Source organism: Mauremys mutica, chromosome 4 (genome assembly GCF_020497125.1).
Source record: "Mauremys mutica isolate MM-2020 ecotype Southern chromosome 4, ASM2049712v1, whole genome shotgun sequence".
NCBI classification, from domain to species: Eukaryota; Metazoa; Chordata; order Testudines; family Geoemydidae; genus Mauremys; species Mauremys mutica.
The window spans coordinates 38,161,018-38,182,976 of NC_059075.1; the positions used below are offsets into that span (position 1 = coordinate 38,161,018).

The following is a 21,959-nucleotide window of genomic DNA, read 5'->3' on the forward strand; positions in this document are numbered from 1 at the left end:
TGTTACAAATCGTTGTAATGAGCCATAAAACCAGTATCTCAGTTAAGTCCATGGTTATGTCGACACTGGAATAGAAGACCCATGGCATGGCCATTGCTGGCCTACGTCAGCTGACTTGGGCTCACAGGGCTTGGGCTGCAGATCTCAAAATTGTAGTGTAGTTGTTCGGGCTTGGGGTGGAGTCCGGGCTCTGAGACTCACTCCTCTCATAGGGTTTCAGAGTGCGGACTGCAGCCTGAGCTCAAATGTTTACACTTCAATTTTGAGACCTTCATCCCAAGACCCATGAGCCCAGTCAATTGACCTGGGCTCTGAAACTCAGTGCCACAGGTTTTTTATTGCAGTGTAGAGGTACCCTTAGGGTATGTCTACAGTACAAAATTAGGTGGAATTTATAGAAGTGGTTTTTTTAGAAATCGTTTTTATACAGTTGATGGTGTGTGTCCCCACACAAAATGCCCTAAGTGCATTAAGTCGCTGGACTGCGTCCACAGTACCGAGGCTAGTGTCGACTTCCGGAGTGTTGCACTGTGGGTAGCTGTGGGAAGCTATCCCACAGTTCCCGCAGTCTCCGCTGCCCATTGGAATTCTGGGTTGAGATCCCAGTGCCTGATGGGGCAAAAACAGTGTCGTGAGTGGTTCTGGGTACATGTCATCAGGCCCCCCTCTCCCTCCCTCCGTGAAAGCAACAGCAGACAATCGTTTCACGCCTTTTTTCCTGGGTTACCTGTGCAGACGCCATACCATGGCAAGCATGGAGCCCGCTCAGCTCACCGTCACTGTACGTCTCCTGGGTGCTGGCAGATATGGGACTGCATTGCTACACAGCAGCAGCTCATTGCCTTTTGTCAGCAGATGGTGCATTACGACTGGTAGCCATTGTCGTTGTACTCTTGGGTGCTCTTTTAGCTGACCTCGGTGAGGTTGGTCAGGGGTGCCTGGGAGGACATGGGAGTGACTCAACCAGATCATTCCCCAGTCTAACTGCACTATCTTCTCCCGAGCACCCAGGACATGACGATGGCTAGCAGTACTGCACCATCTGCTGCCAGCCTAAGATGTATAAGATAGATGGAGTGGATCAAAACAAGAAATAGACCAGATTTGTTTTGTGTTCATTTGTATTCATTTGCTCCCCCCTCCCTCCTTGAAATCAACGGCCTGCTAAACCCAGGGTTTTGAGTTCAATCCTTGAGGGGGCCATTCTGTGATAGTTGTTTGTGTTTCTCCTTGATGTAAAGCCACCTCCTTTGTTGATTTAATTCCCTGTAAGCCATGTCGTCAGTCGCCCCTCCTTCCGTCAGAGCAATAGCAGACAATCGTTTCACACCTTTTTTCAGCGCATACACCATAGCACTGGAAACATGGAGCCCGCTCAGATCACCGCAGAAATTATGAGCACTGTAAACACCAAGCGCATTATCCTGCACTGTATGCAGAACCAGAACCTGCAAAAGCGAAACCAGGTGAGGAGGCGACGGCAGTGCGGTGACAAGAGTGATGAGGCATAGACATGGACACAGACTTCTCACAAAGTACGGGCCCTGGCAGTGTGCACATCATGGTGTTAATGGGGCAGTTTCATGCCGTGGAATGCTGATTCTGGGCCCGAGAAACAAGCACAGACTGGTGGGACCGCATAGTGTTGCAGGTCTGGGACGATTCCCAGTAGCTGCAAAACTTTTGCATGCGTAAGGGCACTTTCGTGGAACTTTGTGACTTGCTTTCCCCTGCCCTGAAGAGCCAGAATACCAAGATGAGAGCAGCCCTCACAGTTGAGAAGTGAGTGGCGATAGCCCCGTGGAAGCTTGCGACGCCAGACAGCTACTGGTCACTCGGGCATCAATTTGGAGTGAGCAAATCTACTGTGGGGGCTGCTGTGATGCAAGTAGCCAACGCAGTCAAAGAGCTGCTGATATCAAGGGTAGTGACTCTGGGAAATGTGCAGGCCATAGTGGATGGCTTTGCTGCAATGGGATTCCCTAACTGTGGTGGGGCGATAGACGGAACCCATATCCCTGTCTTGGCACTGGAGCACCAAGCCAGCAAGTACATAAACCGAAAGGAGTACTTTTCAGTGGTGCTGCAAGCACTGGTGGATCACAAGGGACATTTCACCAACATCAAAGTGGGACGGCTGGGAAAGGCACATGGCGCTCGCATCTTCAGGAACTCTGGTCTGTTTCAAAAGCTGCAGCAATGGACTTTCTTCCCAGACCAGAAAATAACCGTTAGGGATGTTGAAATGCCTATAGTTATCCTTGGGGACCCAGCCTACTCCTTAATGCCATGGCTCATGAAGCCATACACAGGCAGCCTGGACAGTAGTCAGGAGCTGTTCAACTATAAGCTGAGTAAGTGCAGAATGGTGGTAGAATGTGCATTTGGATGTTTAAAAGTGCGCTGGCACAGTTTACTGACTTGGATAGACCTCAGCGAAACCAATATTCCCATTGTTATTACTGCTTGCTGTGTGCTCCACAATCTCTGTGAGAGTAAGGGGAAGACGTTTATGGCGGGGTGGGAGGCTGAGGCAAATTGCCTGGCCGCTGATTACACGCAGCCAGACACCAGGGCACTTAGAAGAGTACAGGAGGGTGCGGTGCGCATCAGAGAAGCTTTGAAAACCAGTTTAATGACTGGCCAGGCTACGGTGTGAAAGTTCTGTTTGTTTCTCCTTGATGAAACCTCCCCTTCTCCACCCATGGTTCACTCTTCTCTACTTCCCTGTAAGCTAACCACCCTCCCCTCCCCCCTTTATTGTGCTTTCCTGCACTCTGACATTGTCTGCCTCCATGCATTCTGCTGTGCTCTGTCAGTTTGGGAGGACAGCATGAGCTCAGAGAACATTTCATCCCGAGTGTGGTTTTTTTGCCTTCTAATCTTTGCTAGCCTCTGGGAAGGAGAAACATATGTAGCTGGTGGAGGAATAAAAAGGGAGAGTGGTAGTTTAAAAAGCCACATTTTATAGAGCAATGGGTCCACTCTTTCACGGTAAACCTTGCTGTTAACATTACATAGCACATGTGCTTTCGTTACAAGGTTGCATTTTGATGGCTTCACCCCTCCCCGCACTGTGTGGCTAACAGCGGGGAACATTTCTGTTCAGTCACAGGCAAACAGCCCAGCAGGAACAGGCACCTCTGAATGTCCACTTAATAAAACCACCTTATTTCAATGAGGTGACCATGAATGATATCACTCTCCTGAGGATAACACAGAAAGATAAAGAACGGATGTTGTTTGAATGCCAGCAAACACCAGGACCATACGCTGCAATGCTTTGTTCTGCAATGATTCCCGACTGCGTGCTACTGGCCTGGCATGGTATAGTGTCCTACCATGGAGAACAGAATAAGGCTGCCCTCCCTAGAAACCTTTTGCAAAGGCTTTGGGAGTACATCCAGAAGAGCTTTATGGAGATGTCCCTGGAGTATTTCCGCTCCATCCCCAGACACGTTAACAGACTTTTCCAGTAGCTGTACTGGCCGCGAATGCCAGGGCAAATTAATCATTAAATACACTTGCTTTTAAACCATGAAAGGTAGACTCACCAGAGGTCGCTTCTCCCCCTACAGGGTCCGGGAGCCTGCCTCGGGTGGGTTCGGGGGTTACTGGCTCCAGGTCCAGGGGAGAAACAGATCCTGGCTGTTGAGGAAACCTGTTTCTCCGCTTCCTTGCTGTGAGCTATCTTCAGTCTCCTCCACATCATCCTCCTCGTCCCCCAAACCCGCTTCTGTGTTGTGTCCTTACTCCATTGACGGAGTCAAAGCACAGGGTTGGGGTACTGGTGGCTGCACCCCCTAGAATGACATGCAGCTCTTCATAGAAGCGGCATGTTTGGGGCTGTGACCCGGAGCGGCCGTTCGCCTCTCTGGTTTTTTGGTAGGCTTGCCTGAGCTCCTTAATTTTCACGTGGCACTGCCGCGAGTCCCTGTTATAGCCTCGGTCCTTCATGCCCTTGGAGATTTTTTTCAAATGTTTTGGCATTTCGTTTACTGGAATGGAGATCAGCTAGCATGGATTTGACTCCTCATACAGCGATCAGATCCTGTACCTCCCGTTTGGTCCATGCTGGAGCTCTTTTGCAATTCTGGGACTCCATGGTCACCTCTGCTGATGAGCTCTGCATGGTCACCTGTGCTGATCAGTTCGCAATGCTGGCCAAACAGGAAATGTTCGTGGTACTTTTCCTGTCTACCTGGCCAGTGTATCTGAGTTGAGAGCGCTGTCCAGAGCGGTCACAATGGAGCACTCTGAGATAGCTCCCAGAGGCCAATACCGTCCAATTGCATCCACACTACCTCAAATTCGACCCGGCAAGGCTGATTTCAGCGCTAATCCTCTCGTCGGAGGTGGAGTAAAGAAATTGATTTTAAGAGCCCTTTAAGTCGAAAAAAAGGGCTTTGTCGTGTGGACGGGTGCAGGGTTAAATCAAGGTAACGCTGCTAAATTCAACCTAAAATCGTAGTGTAGACCAGGCCTTAGAGTCTAGCAGAGTTATGAGTTTAAGTTCCCAGGCTCATCTTTTGAAGGTGTTGTGCTGGTCTCCTACATCCTGCTAGCCCTCAATTGCCCATAGCCCATGTTTTAAATGGTCTCCAACAGCATATGTGAACCCCTGATGCTTAACAACCTGTCTTAGCTTGTAATTAGCTTAGAAACTTTGGTTACCTTACCCATGGCTCTTCCCCAGAAGACTTTTGTGGAGCTCAAAAGCTTGTCCCTTCCATTAACGGAAGTTGGTCCAGTAAAAGATGCTGTCGCACTTACTGTCTCATATCCTGCGACCAATCTGGCTACAACAATACCGCAAACAACTAATTAGCATGAAAATCAAAATGATTGTGATGATCACACTGATTTTATCAAACTGTGTGTGAGCAGATGGAAGGAAAGGGGAGCTACTCTGCAGTAACATCCTGGGAGGCTACAGCGTAGGAATGTTAAACTCATTTGGTGGAGGGGGCAGATTCTATTTTAGAAACAATGGTTTATGGGCTGGGATACACATATAGGACTTCAGTGGGAAATTCTGTATGGATTGAGGAGAGTTTGATGTCAATAGGAGATTTGCACATAAATCCAGGGGAAAAATACAGCCTTGATGTAGTAGTTAAGGGTCTGACTTCATGAAAGATTATTTTCAAATTCAGCATAATTCAGTGAGAAAATTTGTTTCCTCTTGGGTCACCTCTACTTCTTCCCTGTTTTCCTTCCCCTCTTCTCCTTTGTTGTTTTTTGGAAGTCTCCTGTGTTCTTCCTTTTGTTCTGTGCAGCAGTTCCCAATTCTTGAGGGTTTTACTCCCACCCCTTTGCTTTTTCAAATGGTAGAATATCCACCAATGTAATAGTTATTGTTGATACTGAAGTGTCACTGTTACGCTTTAAGTTGATGCTCCAATGGAATAGGCAGACATGTTCCTTTCATTATTTCAACGCAACTTCCTCCTGAGAAGGAACACTTCTCATGATGTTGTTTCATTTGGGCAACCAGCCCTTGCCTGTCTTTATTGCACTGTTTGCATTTTGCACACATGCCTGTCTTACCCACAGGTAGAGGAACTTTATTAAACTGTTCCCAAACTGGGTCTCTTTTTACCGCCTGCTGCCATTATAGGTTTTTTCCTTCTAGTGAGAGAATAGTATGGTAGATCTCAAATCAATGAAGGCTACACTCAGAAAGACCTCAAGATTTCTGGAATATGCTGCTCAAGCAGTTTCACTTTTGTTTCTACAGCCTGTCTCTCCCTTCTCACATTTATCTCCAGACTTCTTCTCCTTGTCCAGATCTATTACACCCCCGACAATCTTCTATTCATTGAACTTTTTTAAACTTTGCACTTTTAGAGAGAGGTAAGGGATTGACTCTGTGTACACAAATTTGAAGAGGGACAGTAGGGTTGAGGTCTGTTATTTCTCACCTCTATATATTATTTATTTATTTTAAAACATTTTTGCTGTTAACAAGCATGTTACCTCTGGAGACACAAATCCTCAGTTTGAGAAATGCAAAACTAAGCATCTCTGATGGTATCTGCACACTGAGTCCCACTGAGTAGATAGAACGATTAACCTAAATAATCTATACAGAAGCCCCTGGAGCTCCATAAGATTGGGTCCCTAATCCATGGACTATTGGAACTCATTTATAAAACTTTTCTTAAACATTACATGAATATATTGTTTCATACTATAAAATTAGAATTTATAATCCCTGTTCCATGATGAGATATATTATAGCTCAAAGATATCTTAATTAAAACTATGTTTAGATAGGTTTTTTCCTCAACAAGCATTTTAACAAAAACGACCGATTTAAATTAAAAAAAATCTGATTGTTTTGATTTTTTAAAAAAAAATATTGATTTTTATCCACAATGGAGCCTATACAAGAAGGATGGGCTCCACTTAAACTAAAATGGAACCAGATTGCTGGCACTTAAAATTAAGAAAGGTCAGAGAGCAGTTTTTAAACTAAGGGCTGGGGGAAAGCCGACAGGTGCAGAGGAGCGTGTAATACCAGGGTACAAAATATGTCTGAAAGGCAGAACAGGTCATGTTGATTAGGGAGTGGTACTATATGTGAAAGCGTATTATCTAATGAAGTAAAAATCTTAAATGAACCAAACTGTACCCTAGAATCTTTATGGATAGTAATTTCATGCTCTAATAACAAGAGTATACCAGTAGGGATACATTACCGACCACCTGACTGGGATGGCGATAATGTTTGTGAAATACTCAGGTAGATTAGAGAGGCTATAAAAATAGAATACTAAATAATAATGGGGGATTTCAACTGTCCCCATGTTGCTTGGGTACATGTCACCTCAGGATGGGATGCAGAGATGAAGTTTCTTGACACCTTAAATGACTGCTTCTTGGAGCAGCTAGTCCTGGAACCTACAAGAGGAGAGGCAATTCTTGATTTAGTCCTAAGTGGAGCACAGCATCTGGTCTAAGAGGTGAATATAGCTGGGCCACTTGGTAATAGTGACCATAATATAATTAAATTTGACATCCCTGTGGTGGGGAAAACACCACAGTAGTCCAACACTGTAGCATTTAATTTCAGAAAGGGGGACTACACTAAAATGAGAAAGTTAGTGAAACATAAATTAAAAGGTACAGTACCAAAAGTGAAATCCCTGCAAGCTGCATGGAAACTTTTTAAAGACACTATAATAGAGGCTCAACTTAAATTTATACCCCAAAACATAGTAAGAGAACCAAAAAAGTGCCACCATAATTAAACAAAGTAAAAGAAGCAGTGAGATGCAAAAAGGCATCCTTTAAAAAGTGGAAGTTAAACCCTAGTGAGGAAAATAGAAAGGAGAATAAACTCTGGCAAATGATGTGGAAAAATATTAGGAAGACCAAAAAAAGAATGTGAAGAACAGCTAGCCAAAGACTCAAAAGTAATAGCAAATATTTTTTTAAGTACATCAGAAGCAGGAAGCCTGCTAAACAACCAGTGGGGTCACTGGATGATCGAGATGCTAAAGGAGCACTCAAGGACGACAAGGCCATTGCGGAAAAACTAAATGAATTCTTTGCATCAGTCTTTGTGGCTGAGGATGTGAGGGAGATTCCCAAACCTGAGCCATTCTTTTTAGGTGACAAATCTGAGGAACTGTCCTGGATTGAGTTGTCATTAGAGCAGGTTTGGAATAAAATGATAAACTAAACAGTAATAAGTCACCAGAACCAGATGGTATTCATCGAAGAGTTCTGAAGGAACTCAAATGTGAAATTGCAGAACTAACAACTAGTAGTAGGTAGGTAGTCTGTAACCTATCATTTAAATCAGCTTCTTATCAAATGACTGGAGGATAGCTAATGTGATGCCAATGTTTAAAAAGGGCTCCAGAGGTGATCCCGGCAATTACAGGCCAGTAAGCCTGACTTCAGTACTGGCCAAAATTGTTGAAACTATAGTAAAGAACAAAATTGTCAGACACATAGATGAACACAATTTGTTGGGGAAGAGTCAACATGTTTTTTGTAAAAGGAAATCATGCCTCCCCAATCTACTAGAATTCTTTGAGGGGTTCTACAAGCATGTGGACAAGGGGGATCCAGTGGATATAGCGTACTTAGATTTTCAGAAAGCCTTTGACAAGATCCCTCACCGAAGGCTCTAAGCAAAGTAAGCTGTCATGGGATAAGAGGGAAGGTCCTCTCATGGATCAGTAATTAGTTAAAAGATAGAATTCAAAGGGTAAGAATAAATGATCAGTTTCCAGAATGGAGAAAGATAAATAGTGGTGTCCCCCAAGGGTGTGTACTGGGACCAGTCCTATTCAACAGTTAACAGTGAGGTGGTAAAATTTGCAGATGATACAGGCAGATTGCATTGAGCTACAAAGGATCTTGCAAAACTGGGTGACTGGGCAACAAAATGGCAGATGAAGTTCAGTGTTGATAAATGCAAAGTAATACACATTGGAAAACGTAATCCCAACTGTACATATAAAATGATGGTGTCTAAATTTAGCTGTTAGTACTCAAGAAAGAGATCTTGGAGTCATTGTGGATAGTTCTCGGAAAACATCCATTCAATGTGTAGTGGCAGTCAAAACGAACAATGTTGGGAATCATTAAGAAAGGGATAGATAATAAGACAAAAAATATCGTATTGCCTCTATATAAATCCATGGTATGCTGACATCTTGAAGACTGCGTGCAGATGTTGTCGCTCCATTTCGAAAAAGATATATTAGAATTGGAAAAAGTTCAGAAAAGGGCAACAAAAATGATTAGGGGTATGGAACGGCTTCTGTCTGAGGAGAGATTAATAAAACTGGGACTTTTCAGCTTGGAAAAGAGACAACTAAGGAGGTCTATAAAATCATGACTGGTTGAGAAAGTAAATAAGGAAGTGTTATTTACTCCTTCTCATAATACAAGAACAAGGGATCACCAAATGAAATTAATAGGCATCCGGTTTAAAACAAACAAAAGGAAGTATTTTTTCACACAACACAGAGTCAATCTGCCAGAGGATGTTGTTAAGGCCAAGACACTATAACAGGGTTCAAAAAAGAACTAGATAAGTTCATGGAGGATAGGTCCATCAATGGCTAGTAGCCAGCTTGGGTAGGGATGGTTTCCCTGGCCTCTGTTTGCCAGAAGCTGGGAATGCGCAATGGGGGATGGATCGCTTGATGATTACCTGTTCTGTTCATTCCCTCTGGGACACCTGGCATTGGCCACTGTTGGAAGCTAGGATACTAGGCTAGATGGACCTTTGGTCTGACTCAGTATGGCTGTTCTTATGTTCTTATCCCTCAGTTATCAAAAACACTTTCAAAAACAGTCTCAAAAATTTAGGCCTGGGAACTTCCTGGGAAGTTGGTAAGAAATGAGTGTTCAGTACCTCCCAGGATTAGGTTCTTATTTTGTTACTGCTGACCATTTTCTTTGCATTTCAATGACACACCTCTTCCCCCTACCCAGCCTATTTAAAGTATATTGATATGGTGAATTTTGCCTCTCAGGATGGGAGAAGAGATGGGCCTTGTGTATTACATAGGGAAGGAGAAATGTGAATATAATTTAATCACTAGCCATAAGCATCAAGGAAGAGATAATTAATTTTAGTTAAATTAATATAAAGGAAAGAGAGAGTAGGAGGCAGCCTGGAAAAAAGATGAGGTCCTCATTGAAGAAGTGGACAAAGAGGTTGTCAAAGCTGGAGGAGAAAAGGGATGGATGGGTTGATGACATAAACGGTTTTAAAAGACATTTGATATAGTAGAAGTTGCACGTACAACATTGAGAATTTATCATGAAGATGATGTCTGAATAGAAAGATGAAAAAAAACTATGTTGAATACTTGATGTGAGGAGTCTGAAGAGATATGTCTAATGAAATTTAAATAAAGCAAAATTACTAAAGTAGCTCTAAAGCATCTTTCATCTGAAGGTCTCAATGTACTTTACCAGGACTTATTAAAACTTGAAACACACTGTTTGACAGATCAGACTGAAAACTGAGTCACAGGACTTGTCTAAGTGACTTGTCCAAAGTCTGTGGAAAGATGGGAAGAGAACAGAGATGTCCTGACTCCAGTAATCTACTTCAACTACTGGAAGTTAACATTTCTCTAGATTAAACAATAAATACTAAATATGAGTTTATGCCTTATTGAAAACTTTTAAAGGCTGACGGGCCTAAGAAATGCTACTTTTTCCTATTTTTTTTCTGCCCCTCCCTTCTGCCTATCACTTCTTTGTAGTGATAGCTGCATTTAAAACTATATTTGTTTTGAGTTTTTCTCTCTGCCTATGATCACATGAACTCCTAATTCCTTCTTTGTGGTGATCATTTTGTTGCTGTAGTGACAATTATGTTGTTACTTATGGGATTATGATTTCACATTGTTAACCTGAAGCAGGTGATCTTATAAGAAACATGGATCTTGGATTTTATGTCAACTTCTATATTTAATAGAAAACTGGAATCTCCTTCCCACTACATCTGTACACCTCTTCCTATAAAGAGAGAAAATAGAGGCAAAACTATTTCTATATAGAATGTTTTTCATGAGGCATCAGTTGCTTCTTTAAAGTTCTTGCATATACGCATAGAGCAGAGAAATGTATACCGTGTTGCATCTTAAAGAGGAACTAACTATTTTCATGTGCCTGTTTTTTCTTTAATTGATTCCGCTGGTTTATGCTTCCATAGTTGTCAGCATTCGCTGTAATAGTCATCTTCCCTTCACATTATTCTTGCAATAAAAAACCCTGATTCATCATAGTTTGCACACTTCTTAACCAACACTGACAAATACATATTTTTGGTCAATTAGAGATGTTCAAGTTTGTTCATATTTCAATGACTGGATTTTATAATATAAGTGTGGTTACATTCAGATCTGTCCTTTTCCCCTGTTCCCCAGATTTCAATACATCAATGGCAGATTCATCCAGTGATTCAGACAACTTCCTTCGTGGTCGTGTAGGAAGGCGGGGCCCTCTAAGAGCCACCCACAGCAGAGCCCGAAACCATGGGGCTGGAGATGTTACAGAGAAGATCCATACCTTAGCAAGCACTTTACAGGTTGTTAGAAAATGATCAGATGCTGTGCAAACAGGATAACTTATGTTTGTGTAAAAGAAAGTGTCCAATTTTTCTGAATGAGATGGTCTAAAGTGCTGTGGTAATGGGAAATATTACTTGCCATTTACCAATTGTAAAAAGTATTTGGGAAATAAAGCATGACATGTCTGCATTTACAGTGAGTATTTTACTGCTATTTCTGACAGCAACATGGAAGCTTGATAAAATATTGTTAGAAATGACTTATTTAAACCATGGAAAGGTCTGATAATGTCTCATTCAGTTATGAAGTTGGCAAAATGCTTGGGAACAGAGCAATCTATTCATTTATTTTATTTTAAAATTAACTGCAGAATTCCAACAGGATGCATTAGCTCTTTGGGGCAGCGACTGTCATTTTGTTCTGTGTTTGTACATTGCCTAGCACAATGGGGTCCTGGGAGTCTTAGGTGTTATCACAGTATAAATAAAAAAAACAATTACAGACTGTGTGAAGACAAAGATCCCTTCCCCACAGATTTGATAATCTCAATAGATAATGTTCAGACAAAGGATTATGGACAGGCTAGAATGCAAAAGAGAGTGCATGTCACTTGTTTGGATGGCTTTTTGGGGCAATGGCTTCTCTGTGGGCAAATATAATTCTGTACAATTGGCATTGTGGGGTTCCATGTTTTATGTATCCCTGACTCCAGCTCAAACTAGCTCAGTTTGCAAGTTAAGACTGCTTTCTAGCTGACAGCCCAGCAGACTCACCTTGAGCTCCGAGTCAAGCTGGGTTATTTTCTTCTTAATGCATCCATCACCAGCAATAAAAATGAGGGTGCGAGTTGGCCTGCCATGCAGTATCTTTGCTACTGGTGATGCTGAGAAGGAAAGAACCCAAAGTGAGTCTGCTGAGTTGTAACGTAGAAAAGAGAAATCTTAACTTGAACACAGAGTAAACTTGAGCTGGAATAACTGAGATATAACACTGCAGTTTTAATTCTGAGCTGAAGAAAGATCCTGATTTAGATTCACTGTGTTCATTTTGATTAATATTTTGGTGTGAAGTATGCATTGTCCTCATTTTGCAGATGGGGGAACTGAGGCACTGAGAGTGAAGTGAATTCCAGCACTGAATAGAATCCAGATCTCGACTCCAGTCTTATGCCATAGCTAGAAGATCACACTTCCTTTTTACTTGACAGCGGCTTATATTTTTATGTAGCCGCTGAGCCAGACAATATAACAAAAATACCAGTATATATTTTCAGTTTATTCAGAGTGCCTGCCCATAGCTTCAAGCTCTCTCTTACTATTTGGTGAGCTTGACAGGTAGCTTAAACTCTTTGCCTCAGCTTACCCATGTGTAAAATACAGGTAATGATTAAGGCTGCGTGTCTGTCACAAAGGTAATGGAAGTCATGGATTCTGTGACTTTCCATGACCTCCGTGACTTCTGCAGCAGCTGGTGCAGCTGGCTCCGGGGCTACCACAGTGACTGCTGTTGGGGCAGTCTTGGGCCACTGCACTCCTCTCCCCCCAGCAGCAGCAGTTCGGATGTGGGAGGGGACTCAGGGCTGGGGCAGGAGGTTGGGGTGCGGGTAGGCGCTTACTTAGTGGGGGCTCCCCGGAAGCGGCCCGCATGTCCCTGCATCTCCTAGGTGGAGGGGTCAGGCGGCACTGTGCTCTGCACCTGCCTGCAGGCATGACCCCTGCAGCTTCTATTGACTGTGGTTCCTGGTCATTGGGAGCTGCAGAGCCAGCGCTCATGGCAGGGGCCGCGCACGGAGCCCCCCGGCCTTCCCTCCCCATAGGAGTTGCAGGGATATGCCAGCTGCTTCCGAGGAGCTGGGCGGAGCCAGGTAGGGAGCCTGCCATCCCTGCCAAACCCCCTGCCCCTCCCCCCCACCTCCGCACCAGAGGGGGTCTGGGACCACCCACCTCCAGCACCCGCAGCACCCCCAGACTGCTGCTTCAGTGCACCCGCAGCCCTCTGGCCTAAATTTTAGTAAGGGGTATATAGTACAAGTCATGGACAGGTCACGGGTCGTGAATTTTTGTTTACTGCCTGTGACCTGTCCATGACTTTTACTAAAAATACCCGTGACTACAATGTTGCCTTAATAATGATACTTTGGAATTTCAATGGGATTGCCATAATATGAGGCTAAGTGATTGCTTTAAGGTCCTTGGCTGAAAGGTTTTAATACAGTATAGGCAAAATTTGGCTGCTTAAACTTAGGCATCTATTGAAAATGATTGGTCTGATTTGTTTTTACAGGTGCTTGGTGTCTCCAGCTCTCACAGCCTTCCATGGGAGTTGTGGGTGCTCAGCCACATTGAAAATCAGATCACTTATTTAGATGCCTAATGTGAGGCAAAATATTATTAATGGTAACACTAACAAAGTAATGCATTTTTGTTTCTTTGGAGAGACAATTTCTAATTTAACATTCTTTTTCCTCAATTTTGTTCTTAAGGATACCAACCGAAACCTGAGACACGTTGACCAGATGCTAGGACAGTACAGAGAGTACAACAATGAACAGACTGAAGCTATAGCAACTGTGAGCAACTTTCAATGTAACCTTAAGCCTCTTCCTCCTGTATTATTATATAACCAGCTGAAAATTGGTGTCTAGCAATGGGCAAGCTAGAGAGAGAGATTTAAACAGTATAAATCAATCTTTAATAGTCTTCTGTACTACCACCTTTTGAAATTGATAGAGTTTCTGAATGAGATTAGCAACAAGGAGTCCGGTGGCACCTTAAAGACTAACAGATTTATTTGGGCATAAGCTTTTGTGGGTAAAAAGCCACACTTCCTCAGATGCATGGAATCTGAAGAAGTGAGGTTTTTTACCCATGAAAACTTATGCTCAAATAAATCTGTTAGTCTTTAGGGTGCCACCGGACTCCTTGTTGTTTTTGTGGATACATACTAACACGGCTACCCCTGATACTTGACACCATGAATGAGATTAGAACACTTTTAGTACTGGGTGGCCCAGTCTTCTTTGTGGTCCCTTTAGGAAATGGCTGAAGGGTGAAATTCACCATGGTTCAGAGGGCCCACACAAGGCCTTATACACGACTTAAGCCTCTGACATGGAATGGTGCTTAAATGTGGTACACAGGGCATTTTGAAAGCCTTTGCCCCAGGGTGAACTTAATCAGAAATGAATGGGGTGATATTTAATTGTAGAGTAAAACAGGAGATGGATAGTGTTAAGGATGAACAAATTGGTTGGTACTCTGGGAGCTATCAAGTTTGAGATGTTAAAGTCAGAGATTTATTGAAACTGAATCCTGTGGTATGAAAGGAAATGTGGAAAACGTACTGTTTTGTTTGAAAATTGGCCTAATATTTGAGTACTCTGGGGTGTATATTCATTGAGTTCAGTAATACAACTTCCATAATTTGTGTAAATTCTAGTGAAATATGCCCTTCAGTGCTCAGTTGTACTATACCAAATAAAACTGCACAATACAGATAAGTAGAATATTTAAAGAAATTAAACTTAAATATTTAAATTATGTGAATTTCCATACTTATACATTGTAATGTAGAATTACCTGCTATTTTTCTTCTGAAAAAGCAGTAGGAAAATGTTATTCTATCCTAGTAATTGGGACTATAACTATCTCCGTTGCGAAGCGTAGATGTCTTCAATACTCTGATTTAGAAGATAAACTTGAGTACTTGTGCCTTTGCAGATAGATAGATATAATTTAATTGCTGATTTTTACTCTTAACTTTTCTCTTGGACATGGGAGAGATAAAATTAGCTTCACGATTGGGTTTTATTAGTTTTCACTATTTTACTAATGATGAAATGTATTCAGTGTTTTTTAAAGACACACTAACTTTTCAGAGTATAGAAAAACACGATAGGCTTATTTACTCTCAACATACTAGTAGGTGTTCTTTTCAGACAGCTAGAAGTTGAACTGGGTTTTGGCTGAGCATGGCCGTGTCAGAATTTTATTTTGATTGAGGACCTTCTTTTTTAGCATCTGCATGACTGATATCTTTCTGACTTGATTTCTCTTCAAGTTGAGCAATAAAGTTTTGGGATATCTCCTGTTGGAGACTTAGAATACTAAAGTATAGTCTCCATCCTCTAGTAGTAAAAAAACTTTGTCTTCCAAACAGTTCCTGTTCACTTCCCTAAACATAAAAAAGTCATCTTCCATCACCTTCACATCCATATTATACTTCCTGTGTACCAATGGTCTGATACTTTCTTCCTGCCTGCTAGCAGTCTCACTTGCTTATTTTGACATGCTTCTGATTTGCTACCATTTATTTCTTATCCCTGGCTGCCTGGATTCTTGATACAACTGGCCCCTCTTATACTGGTTCCAAGCCTGCTGGAACAGTGAGGCAGTTTTTGGTGGGTGATGGGAGGCCATACAAGGGAATTAAACATAGGTGTATTGTGTTGAGACTGTCCTCACAAGAGTCCTGCTCTGAATTCTAGCAGCCAGAAATCTACCTTCTAACCCCACAATTACACGTTACCTCCAGGGTATGATCAAGTTTTCAAAATATCTAGGCTGATCTAGGATTCTGCCAACTTGTTGAAACTTGAGCAAAGAGTAAAAAAATGGTTTTAACCGTTCTCTCCATTCCTGGATGCTTCTGTGAGGGAGGTCAGTCCACTGGGATGAGGGCAGTGTAGCCTATTGGCCGGAGCATGCCTTTTGGCTGGGTTCAGAGCCATAGTCAGTCATTAGGAGCCAAAACCGGAGGTCAGGATCTGGATACCCAGAGCCAGGGGGTCGAGCCAGAGTTCGTTGCCTGGAGCTGGAGTCAAGGGTCAAACTGGAGGTCAGGAACTGGAGCAAGCAGGGTAGCAGACAAGGAGGGGTTCAAGGTACGGGAAAGGACAGAGGCAAGGCTCGATGCAAGCAGGAGCAGGCCACAGTCATGGGGATGAGCGTTGAGAAGCCAGCGAGCTGCAGCTGCTGGCTTAAGACCCAGCCTGCTGGCCTCTGCAGCCAGTTGGGTTGGATGACTAATCAGGCTGCAGGCCAGATGTACTACTGAGGCTGCCTGGAGACTAGCTCTGCTGCAGGCCCCGATTCCTGACAGGGAGAAATTAGAAGAAGATTATTACAGCATCCTGCTTTGCATAAAGATACTGTAGTTGGTATCCTTCTATTTTGCCTGTCTTCAGTTGCTCGGGGGAAGTTTGATTATCAACAATTAGCTCAGTCATAATATAGGCATGTCTTGATTGTGAGCTTCTCCTACAATGAATGAATTTTAATCCTGGTTTATACTTTACTTCAAAAGGAATCTTTGTTTCTTCCCATTCATTCTCATCACTATGTATAAAACATGTGGGTGGGTGAACGAAGGGGGAAATTATGTCTTTTCCTTCCTATGCAGTATTAAGTGTTGGCTACTCTTTGATGCAGGGTAGTAGGCTTGATGGCACAGTGATCCAGTGCAGCAAATCCAATATGTTATGATAGATTTGGTTTTTTGCAGTGTTCTGCAGTATCCACCAAATATAGTTTCATTATGTAAACCTTATTTACAGCTCATTGGTTTTGTTTAGTTTTTAACAAGGTCAGTCCAGAGTTCTTCCTGAACAACTGACTGTTTTCCATGCCCATCTCTTGAAACTCAACATTTTGCAGTCTATTTGGAAAGAACTCCATATGCTTGTCAGTGACTGAGGAATGGTGGCAAAAGGAAGCCACAGTGCACTACCTAGATGATTGTCCTAAATATATTTCAGAAACTGGATTTGTCTGTGAGCTCATGATGCTCAACTTGACTATGAAAATGCATGTTAATGGCTCCCTGTAACAGGTCAGACTCACCCCCTGCGGCGCCTCCTGCTGGTGACTCTGGGAATTAGCTCAGTCCAGCGTTCGGAGCGCCCTCTGCAGGCCGGTGATCCGCCTGTCCTCTGGCCCGAGTCCCTCCCTGGACCCCGATGCCCTTTCACATGGGGTGCTGCCCCCAGCAGTAACCCCTTTTCTCTCTGGGTTTCCCCTGCCTCGGGAACCCCCCACCCTACTATCCCCACTTCGCCTCAGTAGTGGCTACTGCCCAGTCTCTATCTAGCCCCTGTTCGCTGGGGCAGACTGCAGTATCCAGTACTCATCATCGGCAAAGGGGGTTTGGACCTGCTGCCTTTGCTTACCCCTAGGTTGCCCCTTGCAACCCCCAGTACCTTTAGCCCTCTGCTAGGCCGCAGCCTGGGGTTTTCTAGGCTGGAGCTTCCCCAGCTCCTCAGCCTTTCCCCAGCCCTGCTTCACCCTAGGTACCTTGTTTAGCTACTAAGCAGCCAGGCCCATCTCTCTCTCTGAAGGCAGAGAGAGACTGTCTGGCTTCTGGCTTCCCTGCCTTCTTATAAGGCCCTGTTGCTCTGTTTGGGGCGTGGCCCTAGCTGCAGCCACTTCCCCAATCAACTCAGCCTTGAGAGCCACTGCTCTCAAGCCCTGCCAGGCCACTTTTAAAACCTCTTCACAGCAGGAGCAGGGTCCACCCTGCTACACTCCCCAAGATGCTTCTTTCGTAGCTGTAGTGAAGAAGATAGCCCAGCAGGATTGCAGCCAGTTCCGGCTATATGCAAGATACATATAGCAAAGACAAAGCTAACCAGGAACAATTAAATGGGGAAAAGCGAGTCTCTGTAAAAACCCTAGTTCTTTCCTGTCTCTAGTTTCCTCAGCATGATTGAATCTGGTTCCTTCTAGCTAAAGAAAGAAAGAAAAGAAATAATTGGAGATATACCAATTTCCTAGAACTGGAAGGGACCTTGAAAGGTCATCTAGTCCAGCCCCTGGCCTTCACTAGCAGGACCAATTTTTTTTGCCCCAGATCCCTAAGTGGCCTCCTCAAGGATTGAGCTCACAACCCTGGGTTTAGCAGGCTAATGCTCAAACCACTGAGCTATCCCTCCTCCCCTAGTGAAAACGTTAGATCTGATGTCACTATTGTCACATAAGAAGAGACAGTGTGGTTCACTGGCAGGTAGGAGACTTGAGTTTGATTCCGGGTTCTAACCCTACTTGCTGTGTGGCCTCTTGCTAGATCAGGGATGGGCTTGCTTACCCTTGTGTGTCTAAAAGCCGCTGGAGTTTTCATTATTCTTATGTGAAAGTCTGCCTTTGTCTTTTCTTAGCTATCAAGTTCCAATTCTTGCCTCTTTCTCTTTTGCTTGTGTAGAATTCAGATGTTAGTAACTTAAACAATCACTCCTGCTTTGAATCTCATGTGAGAACCAGTGTTTTTGTCTCAGGACAGTCTTAAAATGAGTTTGCTTTTCTTGTAAAGATATGTTTAAAGGTTTTTGTTCCTGCTACTACCATCACTTTAAGAACTTAGACCATATATATCCATCTCTATTACTTTTTTAAATAATAGCTGTTCTCAAAACTGAGTGTCTATATTTCAAATATCCTTTTATTGTGGTGTTCTTTAAAAAAAAGTAAAAGTTTTGGTTGCCACTATACAGTTGGAATCCTTCTTTCCGTAGTACACTGTACTTTAATGAAGTCCTACAGAATCAAGATTTTTCAGTTTGACACATGCAACTTACAACATACATTTTTTTTAATCCATATCTTATTTGGATGTCCAGTTGTTCTATGACAAGTACTCAGGTCTTCATCTAACAAATCACCAGAATACAAATAGTGTTGACTTTACCCTTGTCTTGCAAAAACAGCCATTTTATCTGCTAAAGTGAGACAATTGATTAAAAGCATGAACAGATATTAGTTATTAGCTTAATAAATGAGTGACTGGATGAACTACCACTTGTGTTCTACACCTTGTTCAATAATGTGTGTGTAACTTACTAATGTGTGATTATCTTCATGCCTCTTACCACATCTGGTTTCTTTCAGCATTTCACATAGACTAAGTTGATGTTAAACAGAACGTTTTTAGGAATCTCTCTCTAATTCTTTCTGTAGTTATTTTTAAAGGGATTTTGCTTCTTGTTGCTGTGATGTTGTCCCTTGAGTACTTATATTACCACCTCAATTTCTCTATAGAAACAGTAAAATTAATTTTAATTGGGTGGGGGAGTTCCTTTTTAAAGGCATTCTAGACTCATGCCTCACTTTGACTTGGGATCTTTGACTTTGTGGGACCAGAGCAGGAGCACTGAAGCCAGGTGCACCACACTATTTCATCCCATCGGCATAGTTTCCTGTATGTGTCTGTTTTTTGGATTAATTCAGTTTGCTGAGTTACTTCTTGCTTGGTTGATGATCACTCCATCCAGTCCCAGCTTCCAGCAGTCAGAGGTTTAGGGATAGCCACAGGATGAGATTGCATCCCTGACCATCTTGGCTAATAGCCATTGATGGACCTATCCCCCAAGAACTTATGTAATTATTTTTTGAACCCAGTTATACTTCTGGCCTTCACAACATTCCCTTGCAATAAGTACCACAGTTGTTTAAGTCAGTGGTTTTCAAACTTTTTTTCTGGTGACCCAGTTGAAGAAAATTATTAATGCCCGCAACCCAACAGAGCTGGGGCAGAGGGGTTTGGAGTGTGGGAGGGGCTCAGGGCTGGGGCAGAGGGTTGGGATGCGGGGGTGAGGGCTGTGGGGTGGGGTTGGGAATGAGTGCTTCAGAGTGTTGGAGGGGGCTCTGGCCTGGGGGTGCAGGCTCTGAGGTGGGGCCAGGGATGAGGGGCTTGGGGTGCAGGAAAGGGCTCTGGGTTTTGGGGGCGGGGCTCAGGGCTGGGGCGTAAGCTTATCTCAGGCAGCTCCCAATCAGTGGCGCTGCAGGTGTGCTAAGGCAGGCTTCCTGCCTGTCCTGGCACCGCAGACTGCACTGCACCCCAGAAGTGGCCAGCAGCAGGTCTGGCTCCTAGGCGGAGGCTCAAAAGCGGTTCCACGTGGCTCTCACTCACAGACAGACTCCCCTCCCACCCCCCAACCCCCCGCTTCCATTGGCTTGTTCCCAGCCTATGGGAGTGTGAAGCTGGTGCTCTGGGCAGTGGCAGCGCACGGACCCCTGTGCCCCCTCCTCCCCCCACCCCGCTTAGGAGCCGGACCTGCTGCTGGCCGCTTCTGGGGCGCAGCGTGGTGTCAGGACAGGTAGGAACAAGCCTGCCTTAGCTGGGCAGAACCGCATGCAGGACTTCTAATGGCCCGTCAGTGGTGCGGACCAGAGCTGCCACGACCCAGTGCCTTACATTCCGTGACCCAGTACTGGGTCGGGACCCGCAGTTTCAAAACCACTGGTTTAAGTATTTCCTTGTGTTTGCTGCCTATTAATTTCATTGGGTGACCTCTGATTCTTGTGATAAATAAAAGGTGTTTTGAGTTGGGGTGACCAGAACTGCATGTAGTATTCAAGGTGTGGGTGTACTATGGATTTATATAGTAGTAGTATGATATTTTCGGTCTTATTATCTGTTTCCTAATGGTTCCTAATGTTCTGTTAGCTTTTATAACTGCTGCTGCATGTTGAGCAGATGTTCTCTGAGCACTATCCATTATAACGCCAAGATCTCTGTCTTGAGTGGTAACTGCTAACTTAGACACCATCATTTTGTATGTATAGCTGAGATTCATGTTATCCAGAGTGCTTTACTTTGATCTTATAACATTATATTCCATCTGCCATTTTGTTGCCCAGTCAGCTAGTTTTGTGAGATCCCTTTGCAACTCTTCACAGTCAGCTTTGTATTTAACTGTCTTGATTCACTGTCATTTGATCAGTGTCTATAAATATCTACCTACATTGGGAGAGACTTTGTTTTAATCTAGCATAACAGGATCCAATGGCTGGAAGCTGAAGTTAGATAAATTCATCTTAAAATAAGGTGAACGTTTTAACAGTGAGAATAATAAACCATTGGAACAACTTACTTAGGTATTCAATGAATTTGCCATCACTTGTACTCTTTAAATCAAAATTGGATGTCTTTCTAAAGGATATACTCTAACTCAACCAGAACATATGGGTTTGATGCAGGAATCACATGGTGAAATTCTATGGCCTGTATTATACAGGAGTTCAGACTAACTGAGCATAATGGTCCAGTCTGGCCTTAAATTCTATGAAATTTGAAATAATTGATGTTTCTCATTTCCTTCTCAACTCATTTCAAATTGGTGAGAGTTCTTTGGTCTTGCTGAGACTTGCTCCATTGTCTGATTAGGTTGTGGTGCAGGACAGTCCTTTGTGGCCCTGCTGCACTGCACTTTTTTGTGCATCCTTTTATTTTAAAGATACTGTACTTAAAATGTTATGAGGCTACCACTCCTGTCTTCAAACCAGTTCTACCTCTTGCCAGCTTGGTTGGAGGACTATTGACCTACCTCCAAAACTTTCACTTCAGCAAATGTGATGTGAGGTGTAGTATGATGTGGAGACATCAAAATGTGATGCATCTTTGTTGCATAGACACTGTATTGCGACATGTTTTGTCGTGCCACAACGAAATTACTCTTCAACTCAAACTGCAAATCTGGTGTTCCTAGACTGCAACGCTATTTGGTTTTTTTAAGTCAATTTTCCAGATTTTTGTTTGGTTTTCAAAGCAAATTTTTATTTATTTACATATATGCTCATGCGTGTGTGCGCGCGCACACACTTTTTACATTCATACTTTCTTGCATGTCTGTATACACACCTTTTAACAATTTGTCATTTTACTGCAGTTAAAAGAGACACTGGAACAATCTATAGGCCAATTAAGGAGCCAACGATTGTCCAGAAATTCTGGAATGAGAAGTGCCTCTCTTTCAAGTTTATACACAAGTGACCTGGATGGTGAAGCAGCCACAGGTAAATGTTAAGAAGCTCTAGTATGTCATTGCATTGTAATATCCTTTTAATGCTAGAGAGTGAATTTACGTTAAATGGAGTAGAGTCATCTTTGTTTTTCTTTAAAGAAAAGTCATGATTT

At 43.2% G+C, this 21,959-nt stretch overlaps 1 protein-coding gene across 4 annotated transcripts in view; it reads left to right on the plus strand.

Annotated features, from left to right (window-relative positions):
* The window catches only part of CEP128 (centrosomal protein 128), a 437,566-nt gene that overhangs the window by 41,885 nt on the left and 373,722 nt on the right, over positions 1-21,959 (plus strand). For all 4 annotated transcript variants that reach the window (XM_045015395.1, XM_045015394.1, XM_045015396.1 and 1 more), the window contains exons 2-4: positions 10,911-11,071; positions 13,537-13,623; positions 21,712-21,838. In XM_045015395.1, the coding sequence (XP_044871330.1) occupies positions 10,925-11,071; positions 13,537-13,623; positions 21,712-21,838 (361 nt within the window). In that variant the 5' untranslated portion in view covers positions 10,911-10,924. The remainder of the gene's footprint in view (positions 1-10,910; positions 11,072-13,536; positions 13,624-21,711; positions 21,839-21,959) is intronic.